This window comes from Colias croceus, chromosome 5 (assembly GCF_905220415.1).
Source record: "Colias croceus chromosome 5, ilColCroc2.1".
NCBI lineage: Eukaryota > Metazoa > Arthropoda > Insecta > Lepidoptera > Pieridae > Colias > Colias croceus.
In genome coordinates this window covers 9,251,896-9,279,031 of record NC_059541.1, presented here as the reverse complement: position 1 = coordinate 9,279,031, position 27,136 = coordinate 9,251,896, and the positions used below count along the sequence as shown (strand labels likewise).

The window sequence follows — 27,136 nt, the reverse complement described above, 5'->3', positions numbered from 1 at the left end:
CAATATTTGCGGTATGATGTGGTATATATGCCATTTTTTATTTTACATTAAATGTTCGTCTTGAAATTGACCTTTATTATTTATCTAAATATTTTAAGTGTATATTTGATGACAGGTTGTTTGTCACTATACACTATCTATCAAAGTAATTTTTATCTACAATAATTAACGATTCATATTTTATGCAAATGTCTATTGTCCAACTATTGTCTTTCACGGTATACTATTGTATAAATTACGTAAAAGTTTCAACGTTCCAACATGTAATGATTGTGTGTTATACCTAACCCCAAACCGGGGTGCTACATTTCCGCTGAGGGAGTAGTGTTATACTACTGCTACGTTCCGTTTAGAAAGCTTCTACATACCTGCAACGTTCCCGCGTAGGGAATTGTCGCGTCCTTGCCACGTTCCGATAAAGAACCTCATACGCTGCTACATACCGCTTAAGACCCATCTTCAGTAGTAGTACGACATTGCTACGATTGCCGCTGAGGAAATCCTACGTCTTGCTTGCTTCGGCTCCTTAATTCCTGTTGAAGGAATTTAGCGACCAACCTGAAACCGACGCGCATTCCATCTTACGTCTACCTATATCGGTAAGAGCCCTACCAGAGGGTTTGGACCCTAGGCACACCACGACCCTTATTGTTACTGATAGTTGTATTTTATTTTATTAATTAACTAAATTAATTGTCGACTGTATGGTGAGTAGTTCTTATTATTATTTTTTTTGTTTCCACCTCACCTACAACGCCACATAGTATATACAATAAAAATGAATAGCCAAATATGTTGCTTAGTGTAACTCCAACCTCGGCGCGCGGCGTATCGGCTTGCCAATCCGGATAATATTCATATTCCAATTCGTTTAACGAACCGATAAAGGGCGAAAGAGCATAACGTCTGCCAGGTGGCTAGTTTGAAATAATGAATATTGAGACTACTCTGTATGTCTCTCATTCCATTTATTTTTGTTTACGAATATTCATTGTTTTGTTACCTTACCCTGTTTATGATAATTATATTATCACTTAACCTGTCTAACTTTATAGTTGTCGGTTAAATGTACAATACCTATCGCAGATATTTTAGGTATTGTTATCATTATGATTATTCTTTCGTTGTTTAACAAAATCTGCTATGAAATTGTGAAAATATTAAGTCACTTTTAGATACGAATAATAAAAGCTACTGTAAATATTTTAGTATTCACTGTATGCTCTTAAAAATTGTATTATTCCATTTTTTATTTGGATTGATATCCTAACTAACTGTAAGTATTTTCGAAGATACAATCTATCTTACGAACAATACTTCACTGTGAAATGGTGACGAACTATCACTTTTTTTTTTACCTTCATGACTATTCTTTCTTTGTTAAACAAAATCTGTTAAGTACGAAATTATGAAAATATTAAGTCACTTTTAGATATTATGAATAATAAAAACTACTGTAAATATTTTAGCATTTACTATTTATACTCTTAAAATTGTATTATTCCATTTTTAATTTGGATAACAATACTAACCGTAAGTATTTTCGAAGATACAATCCATCTTAGAAGAAACACTATGAAATGATGACTAACTATCACATCTTTTTTAAAATCGCGTATTTAAGTGCATGAATTCGCAATATGGGCATCACCCAAAATATAAACATTTTATACGAGCATCACCCGTATCACATCACTACAGGCATCACCTGTATTGTAATTATATTACGACTACCAGGCATCATCTGGTATGAAATAACAAAGTACACACGGGCGTCACCCGATTTTTGTTTTTGCACTACCAGGCATCATCATCTGGTATAACATTACAAAATACACACGGGCGTCACCCGATTTTTTGTTTTTGTACTACCAGGCATCATCTGGTATAACATTACAAAATACACACGGGCGTCACCCGATTTTTCTTGACCACCAGGCATTATCTGGTAACACAGTACAAGGTACACACGGGCATCACCCGTTTTTTCCTGTACTACCAGGCATCATCTGGTAACACATTTCAAAGTACGTACACGGGCGTTACCCTTTTTTTTGTCAGGCTTCATCTTGTAACATTATAGCTTAACAACAACAACTTTAGAAATCCCTTGTCGTGGTCCACATCACCATCGAAACACATACATCAGAACTTCCATAATGTTACTATATTAGCCTGTCCAGGAAACTTACGTTCCTTGCATGATAACCATTAATTACTTCTTTATGCAATAATGAATAATCTTAAATAATACTCATGCAACTTCACATCGAGTAATTAAATAAGATATAAGTGGGTATTTGGTGTAATTATATTTTTGTAACCAGACAAATCTATTCTGAGCTGATCGGGAATCGAACCTTCTTAGCTCATTTAATCATGTTTAACCAATCCTCTAAGCAGGTTTTTTACATATCAGTATTAATAAATTTATATGTAAACAAATGTCCCAAAATAATAATCTACAACCTCGACTAAACAAAATATCACATTTAGTCTCACTTAACGCAGTTACAGTCCTATGCATGACTACGTGAGTACATACTGGACTACGCTAGCTGTATACCCGTACACTGTACAGTGTATTTATCACACAGGCACCATACGCTCGAGCAATAAAGACAGCCCGCGTATGCATTTGTATCAGTGTAGTTATGTATACAAGAAACAATTTACAACACCTACTTTATCCTTCTGGCTACAATTATTTTAGAGGTTTTGCTAAATCTTTATGTAAACGAAACCTTCGTTTTCTACGGCGCGGTGGCCTCTCGAAAGGCACGCACGTCGCACATGTTATTTATCTACTTTGTGCGGGTATTTTTTTTTTTTTTTGTAAGCGGAACAAAATATCATAATGAAAATAAGTATGTGTGTATATTATTATTAACTTTAATATTCCCTTCGATGTAACTCGACTGTGGATATAATTAGTTCAATAGTTATCACAGCACACCTATTTCCTCCCTTTTTTTTTGTTTTGTAATTTTTTTATTATCAAAAAAATTACTTACATTTATTCCCGATTTACCTCGTCGCCAAAATGTAGTGAATGTCCTTCCCTATTATCGGCTCTTAGACGCACACGTCCTCTCACTCCGACCGCCTGCAGCCAACTGAGCTGTGTGAGCGGTGTCACCGTTGGATGTGCGCAAGAGATGACATAATACTTCCCTCTCTTTCACTCACATACACTACAATAATAATAGCATATTCTTAAGTGAGAGGTTTAAATGTTTGTGTGTAATTTGGATTGTAATCTTGTTAATGTTGATGAATTTGGGAGCTTATTACTTATCTATTATATATTATTAGTGCTGTTGTTGCAACTATAGGTACCATAGATTATACCAGTATATATGGTACCTTCTACACTTGTGTTGAATCCACTGCCATTTAATAAATGTGATCACGCAAACAGAAATCGAAAAAGTTTAGTTATTTGTGAACCGCTCTAGCAATCTATGAGTGACTTGGCAACTTTGTATTATAAGTTTACTAATCGCTCAGTTTCCATTGCGGGCAAACCCGCGGGCAAAATAAAGTTTTTTATATCTGTGTTATTCTGTATCAGAATAACACAGATATAAAAAAGAAAGCTAAAATCTTTCATATTAAATGTATATGGGTTATTCATATTTCATACTTAATTGTATGGGAGGGCTTAAAGATAATTTTTTTGATATTTCTCGATTTATATTTAAAAATTTATTACGGCCATTTTACTCATTATGTTAAGTACTTTCGATATCAGTTTAAAGTTTTTTGTTTTCTGTAATACTTACGGAAAAATCGCCTGTGCACACTTAACGATTACACCCTGTATTACTGTTAAGTTTCATTCAAATCCGCAAAGTAGTTTATTCTCGAAAGAGTAACAAATACATCAATCCCAACTTTCACATTTATAAAATAAATATGTAGGATTTTATCTACACCAAGTACATTTTTCTCAGTCAGTATAATAGCTGAAAATTAACTCACACTCTTAACTTCATAAGCGGTACAATGTAATGAGATAAATTTTATATCGCGGTTTGTTTTACATCTCAGATGGATACATTAGCCGAAAGTTATTCCGCGAACATATTATTCTGTTCCCTGTAATTATATCCAATCAAAGTTAGATTACATTGGCGTATAACTTTTCTAATCATAATTTGCCGCAAAGTTTTCGTTGGAAAACACTGTCTATGTTTTTATCTTTGTAAATGTCACGTTTATTTTTATGCCTGCTCGGAGTTTTCATTTGTTTTAAAGATAATGTGTTATGTGGGTGTTTTTAGTCTTTGTTAATTTTTATTTCCAAACGACGCTTTGTCCGTAGCTCTAATTAAAGGTTTATGGCATGGTAAAGATACGTTGGCATTAAAGTTTTAATGTAATATGATACAATAATAATGTGAGACAAAGGTATTGTCGTTATTGTTCCTTAAGCTTTACTTTACATCTGTAACAGTAACTATAACATCTCTTGTAAGTAAGTTGTTGAATTGCATTTCCAGACACATTATTTTAAAATTAAATTATAAAATTAAACAGTCAAGCTAACTTACTAAGTAACCTTTATAAAATACTCACAGACTTAAGAATGATAAAAATAACGAATGAGATTTTAAAAACAGATAATTAAAATAAATTAAAACGAGATTTCGGAATGAAAATGTTAATTTTAAAACATATAATTTGCGTGCTCCAACAGAGATTGGCAATCAGTAAGTCTGGAAAGTTTAATTATTTTTCGCATCAATATCTGTTCATAGAACAGAGATAATTGAAAATTAATTTTGATTAAAAAGAAATATTATTTTATTAGTCCTAAAAAACTACATTAAATTTCCGGCTATATAATAATTAAATAAGCTGTTAATTACATATAATAGGTTTGACAAATCAAACGTTTTTCATCACTATGTTTAAAAAGGTTAAATGTGTGGTTTTATTAAATCGAATCCCCGTTAATTGTTCTTAAAAACATTCCCAAACACCTGTACCAACACAATATGTTACTCTTAAATATTTGTACGATGTAACTACAGCGTTTCTCCCACTAACAGCCACTTTACATTGTTTACACGAAATATTGTTGTATTATTCAACTCTCCCGTCGGAATCTCTTTTGAATTTCAAGTAAGGTTACCAAATTAATGTAAATTGTACACAAGCTGGGACCCATAGTATTTGTAGGTTTATTGCAGGATTATATAGGATCTCTATTGTCGGCTTTGTTAAAATTGATCGCTGAACAGGACGCCTCGCGACCGCAAATGCCTCGGTAGTGACAATAAATTGACGATAACATTTTATTTACCTGAGCGACTTTTAAGCTGAGGAAAATAGTATTGAAATTTACATAAACCTAGATTGATTGGTACAAAAAATAAATATTTATTTTTTGTACACAGAAAAAAATTGATACTTTGATTATAGTAATGGGTTGTACATATGTATAGCTTATTGGTAAATATATCGCATAATGTTAAGAAAATACTAATTTCGTTATCTAAGTTATAGTATTTCTAATTCTGGGCTTATAAATATTTTACATTAGCCAGAGCTGTAAATGAAGGGTCTTGTTAATTCATCTGTATAGAAAAAGGTTTCGATGTTAAGTCGAAGAAATATCAATTAATAAAACAATAATATATAAAAACATTTAAGTACAGAGGACGCATTTCTTTAAATACCGTCCTCGTTTACTTCACAATTTTACATGAACAAATACGGCGAAGATTCAAAGAAAAGTTTAAAAATACGTAATGTTGTCTGGTACTAATATTGTTGGATTTTACTCTCCCAGGTTTCTTTATGAATATTTTGTTTAACAATGGACCTAAGGTTTAAGCTCTTTGATCATTTTTATTTAAGAGAGCTAAGTAAACTCTATTCAACTAACAATGTAAAGTACTTGAAAGTTTGAAGAGTTTAATATTTTTTATGAGTGCTATTTACAAGTTAAATAACAAAGGGTTTTTATGATGCTGAAATCTTAGACTAGGTTCGGGGGCTAAGTGGGTTATTCTGTTTAAATTACACATACAATAAAATGTGGGGGACATATAAATGAAACAATTCCCTTCGTAAATGGTGTCACTTTATTCGGGCCCAAGACATTCGTCGCATAAATTAGATCCAAGCGGTTGTAAATATTGTACTTTCTGAGCGGCTTTTTCGGATTTACACAAGGCAATTGAATTGAAAACGGGAATTAGGTAATGTGAAACTGGCTGAAATATATAGCGTATACATTTCAATGCTTTTTTGAATTAGCATACAATTATCTTAATGCTTGTGGTAGTTAAATCTTGCTACTTATGTTACGAGAAGTTTAAGTACAAAAATATTTTTTCTACAAGCTAATAAGAAGAGTAGAAAAAATGGTTTTCTTTACAATAAAATGTCAAAGTATAGCTGAGGAACAAGACGGATCTTATTTCTAACGAGTGATCTTTACTAGAAAAACAGTTTATAAGAGAGTAAATATATTAATTCCACATCATAGATTTACTTTGAGGTTTAATACAGCTTTTTTCGAACCAATCATTTCTGGGTGGATTATCAGATCCAGTTTTTCGCGTCTGAAATGAGATATTGATTATTTCAAACTGCAAAGATATTTTAGAGATAAAATTTTAATCGAGTTGGGGTTACTTTCTTAGGAGATTTATTTTGTGCGATTAACACCATTTCATTTTACTTTGTGAAAATGTAAGGCAAATATGCTTTACATTTTATTTTGTTTACGTTTATTTAAGTTTATAAGCGTAAGAGCAAGAAATTAAAATGAATGTGTAATTAATAAAATTATTACATAGGCGAGTAGTTTAGATCAATATTATTTTCACTTTCGAAGACGTAGGTATACGCGTAAATGTCAAGCGATACCTTATTAGGGTATTAAATATTATGAGAAGTAAACAAGCGATCGCGAAAATTAACAGACTGTAATATTTAACATTTTCATACTTAATTATATTCAGGCTGTAATCCACCCTTTACTCTTTCGGTTAATAACGAAGATGTTATCCTCGTTTATTTCGAAATTGATCTTAATTGCTCGAAGACAGCTTTCTGTAATGATGAGTCTAAAATGAAAGTGCTAGGATATCAATAAATTTCCAATAATATTAAAACTTACTAATGCAATTAAAATATGGTCCATATTTGCATGAGCATCACTGTTATTAACACTTTCAAGTAATGCGTTTTATTCTTTTCTATGCAGATGTTGAATAATAAGTTATGTAATAGGTTCATAGCAAAGTTTAATACACTGTTAATGTACGATTATTGATTACTCCATTTGCCCTCTAAGGCCCTGTATTTTACGTTAATCACGTTAACTTCACCCTGTTATTTACTCTGTGGCGAACCGCGGGCGGTCGTCTGGTTAGTTTCAGCCCCATATCCAACTAGACAGCTGTTTACTCTCGAGCTTTTGTTTTTATACTCTATGTATACTAATTAAAGATCTTGTGTAAGAAAATAAACAAATGGAAATTTTCTATTTATCTGCGCATTTAACATGTCATTGTTCTAAACGGTGAATAGGAACTTTGTTTTGATACAGCATGCTGAATTCAAAAATTGTGCAGTATAGTTAGGTACTGCAAGGTAAAGGATAATGAAATTGACTGATAACGAGGATAGAGGTGGTGATGTTAATATTATATAAAATATATTTATTTATTTTTCTTACTAATCTAAAAAATACTTAATAAGTGTCGCAATTCTCATCACAGATACAATTCAATAAATTTTGAAATAATAAAGGTAATTTAAAAAACGTAGGCGCGTAGCACTAGTGTAGAAATCTGTGCCTGTAGATTAATTGAATATAATATTATGCTGACGTTATAATGCTAAACTGCAAAAAAGATATTCTGAGAATAGGAATAAGAACGCACCGCGCTAGGAACGCGCCCACCGCGCGAGCGCGAAAGTTGCTCGGAGACTTGCTTGCCCAGTACCAACATCTTGACTTCTTCACTGACAGTATGACTGTATTTATTCGGTACGCCATTTATTATCTGGATAGCAATTTTTAATTAAATTGAGTAACTTTCTAATCTGTCTGATTTCTTCTGTTTCTGTAAATTTCCATTGTATTGTGTCCTATTATATCTGTATATATTATTATTATTTGTATTGTCATAATGTTAAATTAATTGCAGTTAGTATTTTTCTTTTGTATTTTGACTTGTATATTTTGACTTGAATTGTGTTAATAATGATTAAATTGTACTGTATATAGGTCTACCAGAATCTGATGGCATATTTATATTTAAGAAATCAAAGATTTTCATGTGGCAACTTATTTGACAACTATCAAATTGGTTGTCAAATTATTTGTCTTTTTTGCAGTAAATGAATAATTTTTAGGATTTTGTCTAAAAAATCTTCGAAAATGTCGACAAAGCCGCTGCGATCACAAGCAAGAGGTGTTGTTTATAATGTGTATAGAAAAACATTCGATGAAGAAGGGTCAAACACATCACAATTTTCAATTTTGAAGATTTTATTGGTAAATTGGACTTACCCGTTTTGATACTTTAAATTAAAAAAAATATTATATCTAGGTAAATAATAATATAATAATATTGTTTGTTGATTAGAGTATAATTTTATGAAAACTTATTACAGGAGTTTCCAATTCGGCTATTCGTCAAGTCCAAGCTGTCCAAGTCAATTTTATAATGTGTTTATCTGTTAATACTTATGAAAATAAACATAGTTTTATTTTATTTTTATTTTATTTATAAAAAATTATAAGCAGTTTTGATCTACATTATCATTATATCGATATTTTCACATGGCATACTGGTAATGAATATACAAATATAGGTATGTGTAAATAATAATATGTATTACCTGTATAAAAGTAACATGTATAATTGTATATTATTCATGTAAGTATGTACCTACATAATATTAAGTGGATATCTCATTATTTAGTACAGTATTGTCCACTTATGTAATGTGACTATTGATATTGAGGACAAAATAAAAAATAAGCAGTATCAAGATCGTTCAGTCCATTTTCCCTAGGGTTGCACACTCAAAATTTTGATTTCCCTAATTGCCATCAGATTCTGGTTTACCTATAGCATAGTGGTGCTTTGGCGTGACTAGGGCATGCAGAACCGAGTCCGGTTCCAAGTTTCTGAAACCCGGTTCCAAATCGAGCTCAGAACCGGGTAGAACCGGGTTACCCGGTTCTTTCATAATACTTCGGAAAAAATACGAAATTAAACAAAAGTATCTGTAAAAGTAGCTGATGGGCCTTTTATTTTACGCGGCTTGTGTCTTATTATTAAATTAATAAAGAAACAAAATTTCAATACTTCTCTTTATTTATCAGTCTTATAAAAGTACCTTGTTATCATAATATAACATATACCTTATTCATTAACTGCAAACTGTAAAGCAAAAAACCGGCCAAGTGCAAGTCGGACTCGCGCTCTGAGGGCTCCGAACAAACCTATTTTTTATAATGTTGTAACTTTAAAATTTATGTTTCTAGCAATTTTTCTTTTATCTGTGTTATAAGACGTTATTTTTACCAAATTTAAAGGATCTGTGTTCATGAAAAGTACCCAGCTGTAGGTTTTGAGTCCCATGGGAATGTCGAAATTTGCGAAAATTTTCAGCATTTATGGCTGTATCTTTTGATGCGTTGACTTGTGAGTTTGACTTTTTCACAGCATCAAGGGACCGAAGACTTGAGTATTCAATATAACTTTCAGCTTGATACCAAAAACAAAAACATGACTGGATCATTATATGAAACAGTAAAATCAACAGCTTTTCAAATTCACGACAAATCTAATAAAAATATTTCTGTAGCTTATTTTTGTCATTTTCGAAGCCTAATTTTTTTTTTTGGTAATACAACAGTAGGAAACTTATGGCATCTAAGGTTAGTTAACCAATCAGAGCCACGCTTGAGGCGTGGCACGAAAATTCGCGATGCACGTGAGTCTGACGTTGCCAGATACAATAAATTTGTTAAAATAATGCAGCAAAATATAAATAATACTTTATATTTTAGTATTTTGGTCGGAACCGGGAGAACCGGGTTTCATACTTTTCAGACCCGGTTCTCAAGATCATCAAAAAACCCGGGTTTACCCGGGTTTTTCGGAACCGGGTAAACCCGGGTGCATGCCCTAGGCGTGACTGTAAGCCACTATGTTCTTGAAATAAATAAATAAATAAATAAAAGAAAAAAAGAAATTACCTATATAGGTACAACTTATGCGATACAAGAAAATGTATATAATGTACTTCTATATTCAGATAATTAATGAGTAGGTACTTAAACATGTTAAAACAATATAGCAAAAAAAGCTTTTGATATGAAGAAATAATAATCATCATCATCATCATCATCAGCCCATATACGTTCCCACTGCTGGGACACGGGCCTCCTATGAGGGTACAGGCCATAATCCACCACGCTGGCCAAGTGCGTGTTGGCGGATGACACATGTCGTCGAAGAAATAATGATTTATCTTAAATATTTCTGCAAGATATAGTTCTATATATAGATATACTTTTGTGTATTTATTAATTTTTATGGTAACTGAAATGAATTTTCTTTGTTGCAGGTGTACAGATAGCATACTTCGCAATAATAGGAACGCAAATGTTCATGATTGTGCTCAGCATATTTCTGTTTTATGGTATTTATAAAGTAAGTTTGCTTACAAATTATATTTTACAAATATATTGGTGGCAGTTTTGGTTTATTTGTATCGAATTATGAAGAAAATGAGAAATCGGGAATTGGATATTAATATTCTTAGGAATTGGATATTAAGACGGTCTTCATACGTTATACATTTAACAACCGACAATTCAGTTTTCATTTAGTTAAAAGTTTTTTTTAATTCGAGCAAGTAGGTAATTCAAAGTTGGTAAAACTAAAGTATAGTTTTAATTTTTATACATTAAAGAAATAAGTAACTTCTTAATTTAATCTTAAAGAAAGCTTTTATCTGACCATTTTTAGATAAAACTTTTAAAATTATTATTCTTGTTTCTTTTCTTATATAATATTTTTGCAGGAAAACGTTGCATTTTTAGTCCCATGGGTGGTTGGATGCATGACGTTTATGGCCTTGGAAGCGATGGCCATGGTGTATTCCAATATTTTAAGAGATCACGTCAATAAAGTGAGTATACTTCAAAGCTGTTGTTTTATAGATTTTCATATTGTAATTTGGTTTACAATTTACTTTCAGTTTATACGTTCTAAATAAAAATAAATTTGCGATAATTTTGCTGCAAGTAGTGCTTATAAATTTAGCATAAGTATAAAAGATAAGGTTCATGTATTCATGAGTAGATCGTGGTGGATTATAAAAAATACATTAATTATAAAAAATATACTATACGATCAAATCCTATTTCCAAAAATAAAATCAAAGTATCTGACGCAAGTTTACTTAAAAATTCCCAAGCGCTGATGAGGTGACATAATTTTCCTTCTGTGGGTTTAAAAAAACGTTTGTAGTCGAAAATTTTGCCTCATTATAAACGTGGCCCTTATTCCTGAAGGACGATCAATAACAAGGATAGGGTGGAAATTGAAATATCATGCCGCCATGATTCAAAATTTTGTCATGTTCACTTACTATGTGCCATGAGACTATATATAATATTGATACATAAGCTTTTTATTAGTGTAATAATGCGATAGGTATAAAGTTTCTCGGAATACAGTTTCCATTAGTACTAGATACTTCTTGTAATAGTTATGTCAGAAATTATTGCTCTTTAATATTAGTCTTAGACTTTTACCGTGATTGTTTGTTGATGTTCATTATAATATTCAACAATAACATTAACTCGACCTTAAACTTTGACACGTGTTTGCAATGACCTTCACGCGTATGGAATACATTTATTATTAATAACACAGACTTAATTTCTTAAGTCATTGTGTAGAAACTTTGAAGGTTCTACGACACATAATTGTCGTAATTATTTAGTTCGTCAAGGCTTGTCTCGGCAATGTGACCTATATCAGATGGATTGAAGATATCTTTTGTGTTACTAAGTGTAATCCATTCCTAGATTTCATACAGTTCGCGTATGTATTTTCTTTTGTGTCTAAGAGAAATAACGGCAATTTTGTAATCCTGTGTTTTTGTGAGATAAAAAAGCCTAGTATTAGAGTGTTGCCAACCTTTCCCTCAGAACCATTTTGATTCCAAATCCTACTTAGGGTTGAGTGCCTTTCGTGTGAATGTTTATGGTGTATACTTACATCAAGTGACGCATATATTCGTTAAATTTAACAAAAATATAGTTCCCTATTAGGCAAATAATATGCAGCATTTTACTGGCAATTATGAAGATTAATAAATGAACAAAAAGCGAACAAAATTTTCTGCTAACAAACTGTATAAATAAGTTCGTGTAGCAAAATTTATGAGAATGTAGCAGTAACACGTAAGAAGTTCCACCCCGTTTTGGGATTTGCTATTTATTCTATTAATCACGAATTATAAATTTTTTTTGGATTATCATTCCACTTTTGCTTAGATTAAGTTATCCCAAATATAGTAAAATAATTTTCCTATTGTCACACAAATTGTTCTGATATCATGAACTTCAAAACCCACAACGTCATGCCTCTTTCAGAATACTTTCCATAGCTTTTTATTCTCTACTTATATAAGTATGGAAAAGCAATCACGTGGCTGTGTGACGTAATAGGCACAAGTTCATGATCACGTTTATAGGTCAGCCTCCATCGCCATGAAGGTTATGAGGGGATGATTATAACGAGATCGGCTCCACTCCGCTGAGCAATGTGATCACTTGTTAAGTTTATGCGCTAGAACTTGTATAAACAACACTTCATCTCAGTGTGAAAGTTGAGTTGGATATTTGATATTTACTTTGATTTTATTTTCAAGAATGGTGTTTGATTAATTGTTGTTTTCAATGAAAATCAATACAGCATTATTTTTTTATTCAATTATAAGAATATTGTAACATAGCTATAGAAAACTTCATTTCAGAAGAATTACACTGAACTTACCTTATACGTTTATTCTTAGCTCACTCCCAATCTTATTGACAGTGACGTCGGTTCCCTTTTCGTCTTCAATCTTTCTTTCAACTTTGTGTATGCTCGAGGGACCAAGCACGTGTGAACCGTAACACATATTTCGGCAACCGGAATATCATAGCTATTCAACACGACTAATGCCTGGGTTTGTCGCCTTTACCGCAGTATCTCATACATAGAAAGGTTATGTTTGTATTACGTAGGCTTTGCTACAATTTAAGATAACTAGAGAACATAATTAAATTATACAGTTTGTATAATGTTACCTCGTGAATAATCCTGTTATTTAGTACGTACTTTAAATTTAGGTTCGTTGTTCTATTGTTCGCCGTCTTGTTGTTTATGGTTTTGAAATATGTATTGTAAATTTATGTTGCGAAGATACCTTTTAGGTATCTAAATAATAATATACTATCGTTGAAAGTATCAAGCATGTTTTTTGGGTTTATTTTAACGTGTCGAAGAAACAGGTCACACGTTCTCCATTGTATCAAATATTTAAAAGTACGTTACCATCCAAACTAGCATTATCAAACTGACACATAATATTCTAAACCGACATTAAATACCTACACAATTACAACAGGATTTCTATTACGGCTAAGCCGTATAACGATGAAATATAAGCTTAATGTACTGTAAATCCTTCTGAAATATATGCATAGATTAAATGGCTTCATTAGGCTTGACCAGTATGATTCAGCAAAGGATTGAAATACAGCGTAGTTAATCAGTCTCACATACGTAGTATATTATTATTAGTCTGTGGTCTCACATAACACGCCATTTCGATATCTGCTGCATCATTAACGCCTAGTAATGTATCACTAGTTCTAGATAGGATTAGGTCGAAATATTCTAATTTAGGATCCGTCTAGGTAACTTTATAAACATAATAATTTAAATAAACTTTGTGGAATTTTATTAAATTTCTATATAAGTATTTACCCACTTAGGCAAATGTAAAATACGAAGGTAAATAAAGAAGTTTCTTAGGATGATAATATTGGCAGTTATTTGGAATCTAAGACCCTGATGGTAAAGATTTATTATAATCAGGTTCTTATGCTTGATAAAGAGTTATATGAATGAGTATAACAATTAACAAGTGTTTAATTTAAACAGATAAGCCCCCAGCTTTAGAAGCGGTACTGAAATTCAATTATAGAGTTCGTGTGTGACATTCCTTAAAAATACCAATAACCTAGATGCATAAAAATCTTTGGAGAATTTCTGCTGGCGCCATTAAAAGAAGGCGTTTGATAAGAAATAATATACTGTATCAGAATAGCAACAACCTAAAAGAACTACAGGTTTGAGTTTGAGTTGAGTTTGCAAAGAAAATACCAATATCCTTACAATTAAACTCTTCAACATTGAAAAACTATTTAAGAAAGTATATATAGCAAATACATGTATATTTGTACTATAAATAGTTCTAAATAAACAGTCATTATGTGTTAGTTTCATATTATGACCATAATAATTAAGTTCCATTAGTTGATAAGGGCTGTACGCACTGAATAAAACATCACGCGAGCGTGGGTGTGGTTCACGATTTTGTTGACTTTAATGGAATGTAAAGTATTTATCTATATTATGTAAAAATTATAATAATCCGATTTGTTTTGCTTCAGATCGTAGTAAATTGGCTTTCGAATGGTACTATTTTATTCTATTTTTACCTGCAAATGATTTGATTAATTCAATATAGTTAACTTTAATAAATTGAAAATATTTTTGTACAGTTTAATATTTATAAATACATGTAGTGAAATATATAACTCATATATTATAATCTTATTACTGCCAAATTGAAGCCAACCCAAGCATGAAAGAATAATAAGATTTTCGACAACACAGGGACTGTTTATTCTTCCGTAATTTCTTTGGCCCAAAAATAAGACAACTCTCTAAAGACTTACATCAATCTTACATCTTAAAACTTTTCCGTGGTACTTTCAAATTTATTCCGAGCGAAATTGTTAAAAAGTGTTATATTGAAAGATAATTCAGTCAATACTTACGAGTTTGCGGCCGTTTAAATATTCCAACAGTAACATAAGAAGGCTCTAGAAGCAATTTGCTGAATTTCTTTGACTGCTTTACGTAATGGAAGAAAAATGTTATCGGGAGATATCCTGGATACAATTACCGAATGTTGACGTTAAGAGCAGTCAACCCACCTCTTGATGAATAAAGAATTCATTTTGTTTGTAATACACAACTCGTAGCCTTTCATGTTATCATATAAAATTAGGAAGGGTTCTGTTTAGGAATATAAAACAATGTCGAAATGCTCATACGGATTCCTGTTTTTATCGTTTAATGAAAGAAAAACAATTCAATCAATGTGTGTTAAAAATGAGAAAAGCTTTCAAATATGCCGCTTTTATTTCTGTTACAAAATCTAGAATACAGATACATTATCATTTATTAAAATGGAACGAAGTATAAGTAATAGGATAAAGATGAAAAATAAAAAACCAATTTAGATATAAGCAGAGAATTGTACAATAAATTACTTCATCGTATATTTTTGTATATTGTTGGTGCTTTGGGCGTTTTATTAGGCCCGGTAATGAATTGTTGCTTAAATGAAAATGTAATTAATTTATTTTGTTACAGCAATTCGACGCGATGTGTAAAGCAGAAATATCGTTTTTGATACCGAGAATATTTTTAAACGTAAGTATTAAATCGGCGGACGCAAGTATCTTTTCATGTAATATTTCGTTACAAAGTAGGTATTATTTAATTTGCAAATTATGTTTAAACGTTTATTCTGTTTAAGTTTCTGTTCAATAAAATTTCACTAAATTGTTAATTTCTGTCTTTGTTTATACATATAGAATTCGTGCAATTTTATAACATTTAGATATCAGTATGCAAATTATAGTACGTTATTATTATTTAAGTATCGTACGTTTTAATACAGTGTATTTAGGATTAACCCTAAGATTAACCCTTACCTTTCCTTCCAGTGTCTATGCATATGGTCCGTACTACGACTGTATCACCTACTAAGGGCGGGTGTAACATGGAAGGGCGCAGCTCCCATCGAGCTGTGACTATTGCCTCCCAAAGCCTCCGGGGACTCTGCCCCTTGCGAGTCTAGCCTGTTGCTAGGCAACGTGGAAAGCGATACAGATGCTAGCATGCACTCGCTTTGACATATTATAGTTTTGTATAGGACTGAAGTGTAATTGTGATACTTTGGAATAGCGTTTCTTGAAATGGTGATTTAACTGTGTACAGTGAAAGTGATTTAGTTGACGGATTACGGCAAACTTAAATGTGATTGTTGAAGTGAAGCTATGTTTGTAATATTATCCAAATTGTTATAGTGGCCAATAGTATTTACATGGTGTAACATTACTATCTATGCATTAATTTTAAATCAGTAATTTTTGTTTTAATAAACATTTGTTGATTATGTTATTGAGATGTAGGTACATATTATAATGTTTAGGAGATCATAATTATTTGTGACTTTTTATCAGTTTCTTTTCTCACTTAATTTATTTTTATGTAGAAGTTTATATACTTATTTGATGATTGTCTGTAATAAATAATCGTGAATACGTTTATTAATAATAACAATAATAATTCAATTTAGTACAATGCTTACTTGTTACACTACAGCTGTTTGAAAAAAGAAACTTAGTTATAGACCATGATAATTGTTATTTAAACTGATCAGAGTTTTGTTTAATACATCAAATAAATTAATAAGAAACACTGGGTTAGTATAAATTAGATACAAACTGTTTAAAGCTTTGCATATTTTCCAATTAGTTAATTCTTGCATAGAAATCGCAAATAAAACAACAGTTATTAGTTAGTGCGGTTCAAATGTAAAATATTATAGTAAATATAATATTATATTAATCTTTATGGTAATGGTAAGTTAAAGGATGTTTTATTTTTGTACGATTCTTATATTTTGTGTAATCCATACTTAATATTATAAATGCGAAAGTAACTCTGTCTGTCTGTCTGTTACTCAATCACGCCTTAACTACTGAACCAATTTGCATGAAATTTGGTAGGTATAGAGATATTTTCATACCCGAGAAAGAAAATATAAAAATTACCCCGGGAAATAGAATAGGTTTTATCCCGGAAATCCCACGGGAACGGGAACTATGCGGGTTTTTCTTTGACTGCGCGGGTGAAGCTGCGCGTGGAAAGCTAATTATTTATAATGTATAAAAATATATTTTAACATTTAAATTTCTTAGATAATATTAGTATTGACATAATTTGTCTCAAAAATATTTTTGTTATGAAATACTTTTGTTGTCTCAATATAGAAAAATATTTGCGCCAAATTAAAGACGGTTTACATGACTTTAATCAGAAGATATAGTATGTACATACAAAAGAGAATAAATGTAAATATTGAAGAAATTATTCCATGTTAATAACGATCGTTGCTTCTGCCGTAATAATTGTTAACAATACATGTAAATAAGCTACGCATAAATGTATAAAGTTGAATCTGTATAAGCTGGCATATTAGTACATGAAATAAATTATTGAATGTTGTTAATGTGTTGTTTTATTTGGGGTTATTGTTCTTTATATTTCATTTTTTTCTGTATCAATTACTACTTTATTTTATGATGACTGTCCTGAAGTTTGAAGATAAATTGTTTAACTTGGGAGAGGCGCTTGAAGCACTTTTGAGAGATGCAACGCAACCGTACCACACAAGCCAATTTATTCATAGAGTTAAAAATATAATGATTAAATCTTCCACAATACAAGGCACATCATAAATATAACATACGATTTCAGTCCATGAATATTAATAAAAAAATCGGATCTTTGAAAAGTAAAAATTGTTTATTCATTAAAACGGTTAATAAGAATTTTATTAAATCATTTGTATGCAAAAGCATAATTATACGAAATTAAAGACTACAGTTTTGATACACAACCTACGCTCTTATAATTCTTGGAGTGTATATTCAATTTAGTAATTTTCTTCTAAATTGCCGGTTCAGTAATTTTTCATACGTACTGTTTAAACTTTAAATGAACTTATTTATTGCAATAAAAAGGGGAAAAAATTTCAATATACATGTTTAATATGAAAGGGTTAGAAAACATAATATTATCTTCAACTGTGTTTCAGTTCATTATTCGAGTTGTCTCGATATCGTAATGAGCGTTAGAGATCTCAGTGTAACACTTTTTTGTTCACATCAACGATAAAATTTCATATTTATATTTTCAGAAATATAAATGTTAGTAATAGTAAATTTCTCTTTACACGCGTAGACTTTTTATCTAAATACCTAATAAGCTCTTCATAGCGATACAAAAACAGATACAATATACAAAACAGCATTTCTTCGTAATTTGATACACGGTACGCCCCCGTTTCTAAACGGTAATTCTGATAAATATTTGGTTTCACGTATATATTATATAAAGAAACGTGGCAACCGCCTGCCGCGGCTCATTACTGCCACTTAGCTTTTAACTTCGACACTAAAAGGTTTTGTTTTCTCGTGCTATTGTATGTGTTGGAGACAAAGTAGAAATCTTTGTGACTCGTTAAATATAAGCACGTATATACAGAAATGGAATATTTAAACTGGTTTTGTCTTTAAATTATAATAGTATAGATGGTTTAGGTTGGTATATTAGGTTTTATGCTCGAAGTTACTGACAGAAATTTGGGTTTTAAGCTTTCATCAGATGACTCATCTATCTCAGATAGTTTTTTTTTCATAAAGGCAATCAAATGCATACGTCAAACGAAATGCAATAAGCGGTGAGCGCTTGGAGATAGGTGATCGTAGGCTTATATAAGTGTAGATAGCGTAGACCCGAAGCTACGTAGCGTAGCTATAACACATGTGAGATAATAATGAATTTTGTATTAATTATCATCATAAAAATATGCACTCATGTAATATCACGATTAAAACACAGTAAACATTTTATTAGTCTATTTGAGTTCATTATAGTTTGAAAAATGAACTCAAAAAAGAAAGATATATTATGTCAGGTTATTTCGTACAAAAGCACTAAATTGAATACACGCATTATCCTTAATAGCTGTCATTCCCGGTGTCTTTTTTATTCCGCTTGACTTCTCAAAGGGGATTTAACAGTAATCTTGCGAAATACACGCATGATGGATAAAAACGTGTAGAATTGGCGTTATATATGAGAGAAGTAAGCTTTGAAAGCCAGGACGAGGGCCAACAGCTATTAAATGTTCAATGTCCTTCGTCACTGATACCAATTTGACTGTAAATCCGTTTCGAAGCCCTCACGACTCGATGACTCCCCTCGATATCACTCGAAGGTTGATTGTAAATCTTATTGCCCGGACAGATTCGAATCACGTGGATTTTCCTGTTCTCTATGTTCATATTTATTACCTTCTTATTGGTACTTGTTTTGCGAGTATATTTAACGGTATAGAATTGTTAAATGAAATTTGTATTGAGTGTATGATCAATAATATTTTATGTACTGCTTGTTATTTTTATTGGTAGTTTAGTATATTCAGTTAGATACACAAACATTTCTGTATACAATAGCTATTTTAGATCTTAATTTTACAATTATGTTTGGAAGAATATTCTTTTAAAGGACTTTCTAAGGCGCGAAATGTCTCGAATGTTTATGAAATTATGTATATCTGTGACTTTTATTGTCGCGAACGTAATTTCTAAATGGCCGTAGAGATTATGATAAATGATACACTGGTGAGTTGTCCTTTTTTATAATATTTTCAAATTATTACCGAACAATTTCTTAGAAGTTCAACGCTTTATAGACAAGACAAAATATGTGTCCTGTTTAATAACTAGTTTAAAAATTATTTTGTGGATGGTAACTACAGCTATCTATTTATTCAATTCACAATTGTATTTAATTTCATGCATGATAAAGAAACTAACTTTCCATTTAGACAAACTTTTCGTCAATATTCCAGAATATAATAAACATTGAAGAATTTTTCTCAACTGAAGTAGAATATCTAACTTCACCTTTCCTTAATCCAGGAAATAACATGAAACAAATTACCCTCGAGATAGAACAACGAGGATTCGAAAATTAACTGAATATGAATTATACACGGATGAAAAGAAAATATGAAGAAGGTTTTATGAAATAAAAAATAATTTGGTTTCTCATCATGTCTCACATTAAGCTTTCCATGAGCTTTTTGTTCAATAGAAACTAATTATATTCACTTAAAATTGCGTTATTTTTATCGTGCGTGCGTGTTGAATCACTTAATTAAAGTTAAAATTAAAACACATTCTTATAACCCTTTTTTATTATGAAATTAATTTGCCATAATTATTGAGATACACATAAGTCATATAACAATTATAGAATTACAGAGAAATTCTAATCAAATAAAATTTAATATTATGAACTAGAGGTACATATGGATAGGTAATTAATTATTGCGTAGTATGAAGTTCTTACCCGCTCTATAACGCTTTGTTGAAATGTTCTCTTACACAGATGTTCCTGTTTATTTGCAATATATTGTACCACTTTCTATTCCGTACGTCATATATCTCATTTGTATCGTAATTGTAACTAATGCTAAATTGAAATACCTAACCCCGTTACATCATGACAAATTCCCGCTTAAGAACGCTAATTAAATTCGATGTCGGCATTTGATGTTGTGCAATATTGTCAAATTACAAAATAACTGCGTCCGTACGTTGAAATATTTTGAAAATTCACATGTAAATTTTATTTTCATAAGTTGATTTTTTTCCCTTTTTAACTAGTAGTTCAACATACTGAATACGCAAGATTATGATAAAATTTGTAAATATACACACTACACATACCTACTGTTACAGTTTTCATAATACATTATTTAAATATCCCTTGAGATATTTTGGAATGACTTTTGTTTGAGTATTATTTCTGCTACAAGCCTGAAATTCTTAGAATAGCTATATCTTATACAGATTCCGGATTAAGTTCTCAACTTCATAATCTTAATAGTTATAAGAACGTTTGCAACAATACGTTTAATACATCTAGAGCTTGATATATCTAAGTCTCTCGTTAGGTACTAGATTCATTTTGTCGGAAGCGGAGCCAGGGCGGATCGCAAGCGTTTCACATAAATGCGGTGCACGTAAATTATTTCCGACTGTCACGAACACTGATGTAGAACGATTTGACGTGTCATAAAGCAAATGAGTTGCACACACGCCGGAATTCCAAAGTTACCCAACTTTGAATGGCAATTTAAATGAAATATGTATGCGCACGCTTGACGTTCTATAAGTTGGTATGGAGCTAAAGTTATGCATCGTTGATTAAAATTTTCCAATCGTTCTGAAATGTGTACGAAATTTTAATGGAAATTTTAACGGCGCTTATGAAATTAAGAGAGCTCTCGAATTCCAAATGGTACGTTCCATTTATTTTTAGCTCTCAAGTAGTTTGAATTTGAACATTCTATGAAGAGAGAGAGGAGAGAGTCACAAAAATGTAGGCTAATTTTTATTCACTGCGTTCATTTCGATTAAAAAACTTTGTTCTTTTCTGGAACTTTGAATTTAAATTTGGAATTGAGTTGGAACTCATTATTTTTTAAAAGTATTTGGTAATTCTGGAAAGGACTCGAAAAGAAAGAAGGAAAGTACATGTCAGTTTGTATTAGACGAACGACAAATGCCGCCTTTTACTCGTTCCCAGAACCTACCTTCAAATAGATGAATAGTGAATGTAAAGGAGTCTCTCTATCATTTGCAAATTTATAAAGTATACGTATGTATTAGTAATAAAAAAATTAAATAAATAGATAAAAGGTATAAATTAAGAGCACAATAAAAATTGCGATCTTTAATTGTTCGAATAAAAAGGTATTCGTTTGTGTAATCAGTGAATGGGTTAATTGTAAAATAACAGATGACGGCAGCTGACATTACGTCGCTTACAGATTCCAAATTGGCTTATTATTCCCGAAATATTTATACGAAGGTTTCTCTTTCAATTGCTGTTAATTTTATACATGAACAATTCATTGAATGTTTATAAATAAGATTTTTGATGACACGGGAAATTTTTTAGGAGGAAAATAATTTTTTGTCAAAAGAAAATAATGAAGCCAATGGAAGCTATCGCGTCAATATTACCTTATTTTCCTCAGGTTCCTCCATAATCAGGATTGTCATTTTCCCCATAATGAGACGTACGGGGTAGAATATAAATATGTTCTCTATATCCAGATATTATATTTCTAATATTTTGGCCTTGTATAATGAAGGTGCTTGTTATCATAATGAGCATCTATGCTTAAACCTTAGAATACATATAAAATTTATGTATTCTAAGTGCTTAATAATTTGGCTAAAGTATTTATATTTTTTCCTGATACATTTTTGTCTATTGAGGGAACTTAACTTAATCAAATTATATTTGAAATACCTAAGTGTCGTAAAAACTTACTTAAATTGCTTATTTATGTCCAAGTTAATAAATATACTATAATGGCATTTCATATTTATCTGAAGGTTTTTGTTACAATTATCTATTTGTAAGCGATTGCTTCGAAACACAACGAAAGCCTACATAATCCGAGATTACGAGAAAAACAATTCGGAATAGCGATACTAAATATAAGATATCGATACAATAAGCACACCACTATAAATATTTATGGAACATTCATATTGACGGTAATCGATATCGATATTATCATCACATAATAACAAGCCATCAACGTTTTATCGTGTATTGTAATTATGTGGGCGGCTCTATTGTTTCTATTCTCTTGTTATATTAGTATCTATCAAGATGTTTTTGTATTGTAATAATAATGATTAGTATATACCTACAATTATTCATCATGATATGTAGGTAATAGAAATTTGGTTGAGAGCTGTAGTTACTAGTTACACACAATATTTGTTTATAAATAATGTCTCTTACGTAATTGTTTTTACAAAAGTGTGGAAGTTTAAGAAATAAGATAAATACGAGATTGCAGGGCACCTGAAAGTTAAAAAAGTCATAAATCAAATACGTCATGAGTCGTCTTTTTGCACGGAGGAATTTCACTCCACGTATCATCATGATACATAAATTGTTGTTTTAAACAACTTTCTTAAAATGAAGGAAGAAGGTAGCTATATTTATTTAATTTAATTTTATGACAACGTAGTTAGTAATTAGTTGCGTGTAGTGGAACGCTGAATGTGAAAGTGTTGAGTATATGAAAATGTCAAATTCTCACCGATGGGTAATTATTGATGGTTTTGAAGGAGCTTAATCAGCTGTCCTATTAATGCTTGAGACTCTTCATTCAACGGTTTAATGATAATCTATAAAATTTTATCAGTGAATTTGTACCTTTTATAGTTTTTTTTTTATACATAACATCTATCTGATGTTTTCTATCTGAAGCTTCCTTTGAAGTTCACCACTAATATTGAGTTAAATCAAAACTTTACATAAATTTTATTCAAAATTATTATTCCGATCGCTTCAAGGCTTCAATGAATAAATCTCAAATAATAATTAATGCTCTTACAGGTATTTTGCTGTAACTCAGAGCTGAATAGAGTTCGTTAGTTCATTTGACTTCAAACTCAAGTAATTCACTTGGTAGCTTATATTTCACAGCCAATCAAATTTAGTACGTGTTTAATTTTGTAGGTGTAACAGTAGTAAGTATGATAAATTTAATTATCGTTTTTTTGCTGTGATACTAAAGACAATTTTCATATACGATAGATAAATATATGTAACTGTACATAGTTGATTTTATTACGTGCTTATTAATAGCTCAAAGGAACACAATATGTGTGCAAATATATTTACCCACAACCAATAATCTTGATTGCGAATACCTCGAAATTATCAGTCGTCACTGTAACTGTATTAATTGCTAATAAACCCTTGTATTGTAACCTTATATCTGCTTGCGCAAATTTGGAAATGTCATGGTTAAAATCTATTTATCGAGATAGTGAAATGTCGAATATTTAACAAAACAATTAAGGCACTATTTTTCAATCTATATGTTTACACTGCTTACTAACTTACCAACAGGGTAAGAATAAAATTAACTTATTCTCATGAATAATTAGCATCAGTAAAACAAGTTCGTGCTTTATTTATTGCCTTTAAAATTCACATAACTTTTCCATTAGAATGTAAAAGCTAGGCGTACTACAGCATTAGAGAGCTTAAAGCTGTCACGTCTCTCTAATAAACCTTGCTACATTACTGCAGCTAATTAGAAGTAATCTGCTCTAAACATTTAGTTTTCGTGAAATAAACAAACTATACAATACCCGCATTGCTAGGCTCCTGTTGTTTTTAGCGAGATGATATATAATAGCCTTCCCCGACTATCTAACACCGAAATAGTTTTTCAAATCGGACCAGTAGTTTCTGAGTTTAGCGCGTTCAAACAAACAAACAAACTCTTCAGATATAATATAGATAAGAAAAACTGTGACCTTGTTCTAAATAAAATATGCTGTATTTTATGAACATGTCAGCGAACACATTTCAGCGAAGTTAATTATATTGCCCTCTGGACATAAGACTACATTTCATTTTATATTGAGAGAGATCGCAATTTATATTTTTTGGTTTTTATGGCATTCAAATGCTTTATAAATAGAAATTTATAAAGAATAGAAACAATCGCAATTACAATGTTGAGATTTCTTGAAAATCATGTTGAAAGCCGCAATGTGTAATTGTGCTTGTGATGGGAAAAGAATTATTTTATATCATAATAGAATTAAGGTTTTTTGTGTAACAGAACATTGGCTTAAACAATGTCAGTTGGTAATAAATATTGATAATTATACATTAAAAAGTATATACTTCAGGACATATGCTATTCATGGAGGTTCTCTTATTTTTGTACACAATAGTGTAAAATGTAAAGAACGAACTGACATTGTTAGTCTTTCTGTAGAACGGACCATTGAACTGTCCTGTGTTGAACTGGAGCGTTACATTATTGTTTGCGTTTATAGACCCCCTTCCAGTGACTATAATATGTTTGAGACAGTCATGGAAGAAATATTAAAGCGTTTAAGTAGGAGTAAAAAAAAAGTTATAGTATGTGGTGATTTTAATATTGATATACTTTTACGAACACAAACGGCTACACGAATTGTTAATTTGTTTCAGTCATTTAATCTGTATAAACTTTTTAATGAACCCACACGAATTACACCTACTTCTGCAACCTGTATTGATAATATATACTGCGACTGCTTCTGTTTAGAGAAAAATATTCTCAATACACTCACTTCGGATCACTGTGGCCAGAAAGTAGTTTTTGAATGGGATTGCTTACCTGAATTTAAAAGAATTAATGTTAGGCCTATAAGTAAAAAAGGCATTAATAAATTTAGAGATAATATTAATAAAAACCTGCCCGTACTGAATGATCAATCCTGTAATAATAATCCTTGTGAAATGTTTAAAAATCTTTTCAATTTAGTACATAATGAATTTGAAAAAATATTTAAAGTTAAATCTTTAAATATTACCAAGGATTTACCATTTAGTAAATGGGCGACACCTAGCATACATAGGTGTAGGATCGTTCTTTATGAGTTATATGGTATGAAGCAATATAATAAAGACCCATCTTTTCTTAGTTATGTTAGAAATTACTCAAAAACTTTTAAAATTGTTTGTTTTACTGCGAAGCGATTGTATATCAGAGATAAAATACGCGAATCGGATAATAAAGTTAAAACAGTTTGGTCTATTATTAATGGTGAAATGGGTAAAAGCAAATCAAGTAATACTATAAAACTTGTAAATAATGACAGGGTTATTGACAAAAGTGCTGATGTTGCGCTTGCTTTTGAAGAATTCTTCAGTAGTGTCCCTGTTACTATTACTAATAGTTTAAATTCGTCTTCAGCACTTGCAGAAACCTTTTTGAGGGACCATGTTGCGGGGTGCAGTACATTATTTGAATTACGACACGTAACTGCTAGTGATATTGTTACTGCCTTTAAGACGCTTAATCTAAAAAATACTTGTGATCTTTGGGGAATGTCCGTAAATTTAGTTAATAATATCATAGAAAATATTGCGAAAAATTTAGCTTTTATATTTAATAAGTGTTGTGACTATGGTACATTTCCTAATTTACTAAAGCTTAGTTAAGTTATACCTCTATTTAAGAAGGGCGATCAAGAAGACTGTAACAATTATAGACCTATTTTACCAACATTAAGTAAGGTATTCGAGAAGTTAATATTAAACCAATTGAGTAGTCATTTTGCATCTAATGATTTACTGCACACCAAACAGTTTGGTTTCACAAAGGGGCGCTCAACCACAGATGCTGGGGTTGCACTTCTAACACATATATATAAAGCATGGGAAAACTCAAAAAATGCTCTGGGGATATTTTGTGACCTCTCCAAGGCATTTGACTGCGTTGAACATTGTACTTTGTTACATAAACTTAATCACTATGGAATTAAAGGAAAAGCACAGAACCTCATAGCGTCATACCTGCATGATAGGATACAGACTGTAGTTGTTAATGGAGAACGTTCTAGCGGTGCGTCAATTAACATTGGTGTTCCACAGGGGTCAATTTTAGGTCCCTTCTTGTTCTTGGTATATATCAATGATCTTCCCTATTATTTGCAGGATAGGTGTGAAATAGTTCTGTTTGCAGATGATACCTCATTAATTTTTAATGTGGATAGGCATGACCCAAATGTTGACGAAGTGAACAGTGCTCTTTTACACATATCTGAATGGTTTACTGCAAATAATTTATTATTAAATGCCAAAAAAACCACTTGTGTTGAATTTTTACTTCCTAACGTAAAAAGTTGAACAGAGATATTACCTTGAACGGGGAGGTATTGCATCCTACTGAGTCTACTGTATTTTCTAGGGTTAACATTGGACGAGAAACTACAGTGGGGAGCCCATGTCAACACCGCTGCAGGTAAGCTCAGTTCAGCTGCATATGCAGTCCGAAAAATAAGGCAACTCACCGATGAAGATACGGCTAGACTGGTTTATTTCAGCTA

General features: G+C 31.3%; 1 protein-coding gene across 1 annotated transcript in view; it reads left to right on the top strand.

Moving 5' to 3' along the window:
- The window catches only part of LOC123691772, a 29,622-nt gene extending 13,008 nt beyond the window's left edge, over positions 1–16,614 (top strand). The window contains exons 4-7 of the mRNA XM_045636327.1: positions 10,612–10,697; positions 11,071–11,178; positions 15,714–15,773; positions 16,070–16,614. Of these exons, the coding sequence (XP_045492283.1) occupies positions 10,612–10,697; positions 11,071–11,178; positions 15,714–15,773; positions 16,070–16,156 (341 nt within the window). The 3' untranslated portion in view covers positions 16,157–16,614. The remainder of the gene's footprint in view (positions 1–10,611; positions 10,698–11,070; positions 11,179–15,713; positions 15,774–16,069) is intronic.
- Positions 16,615–27,136: the final 10,522 nt, after the last annotated feature.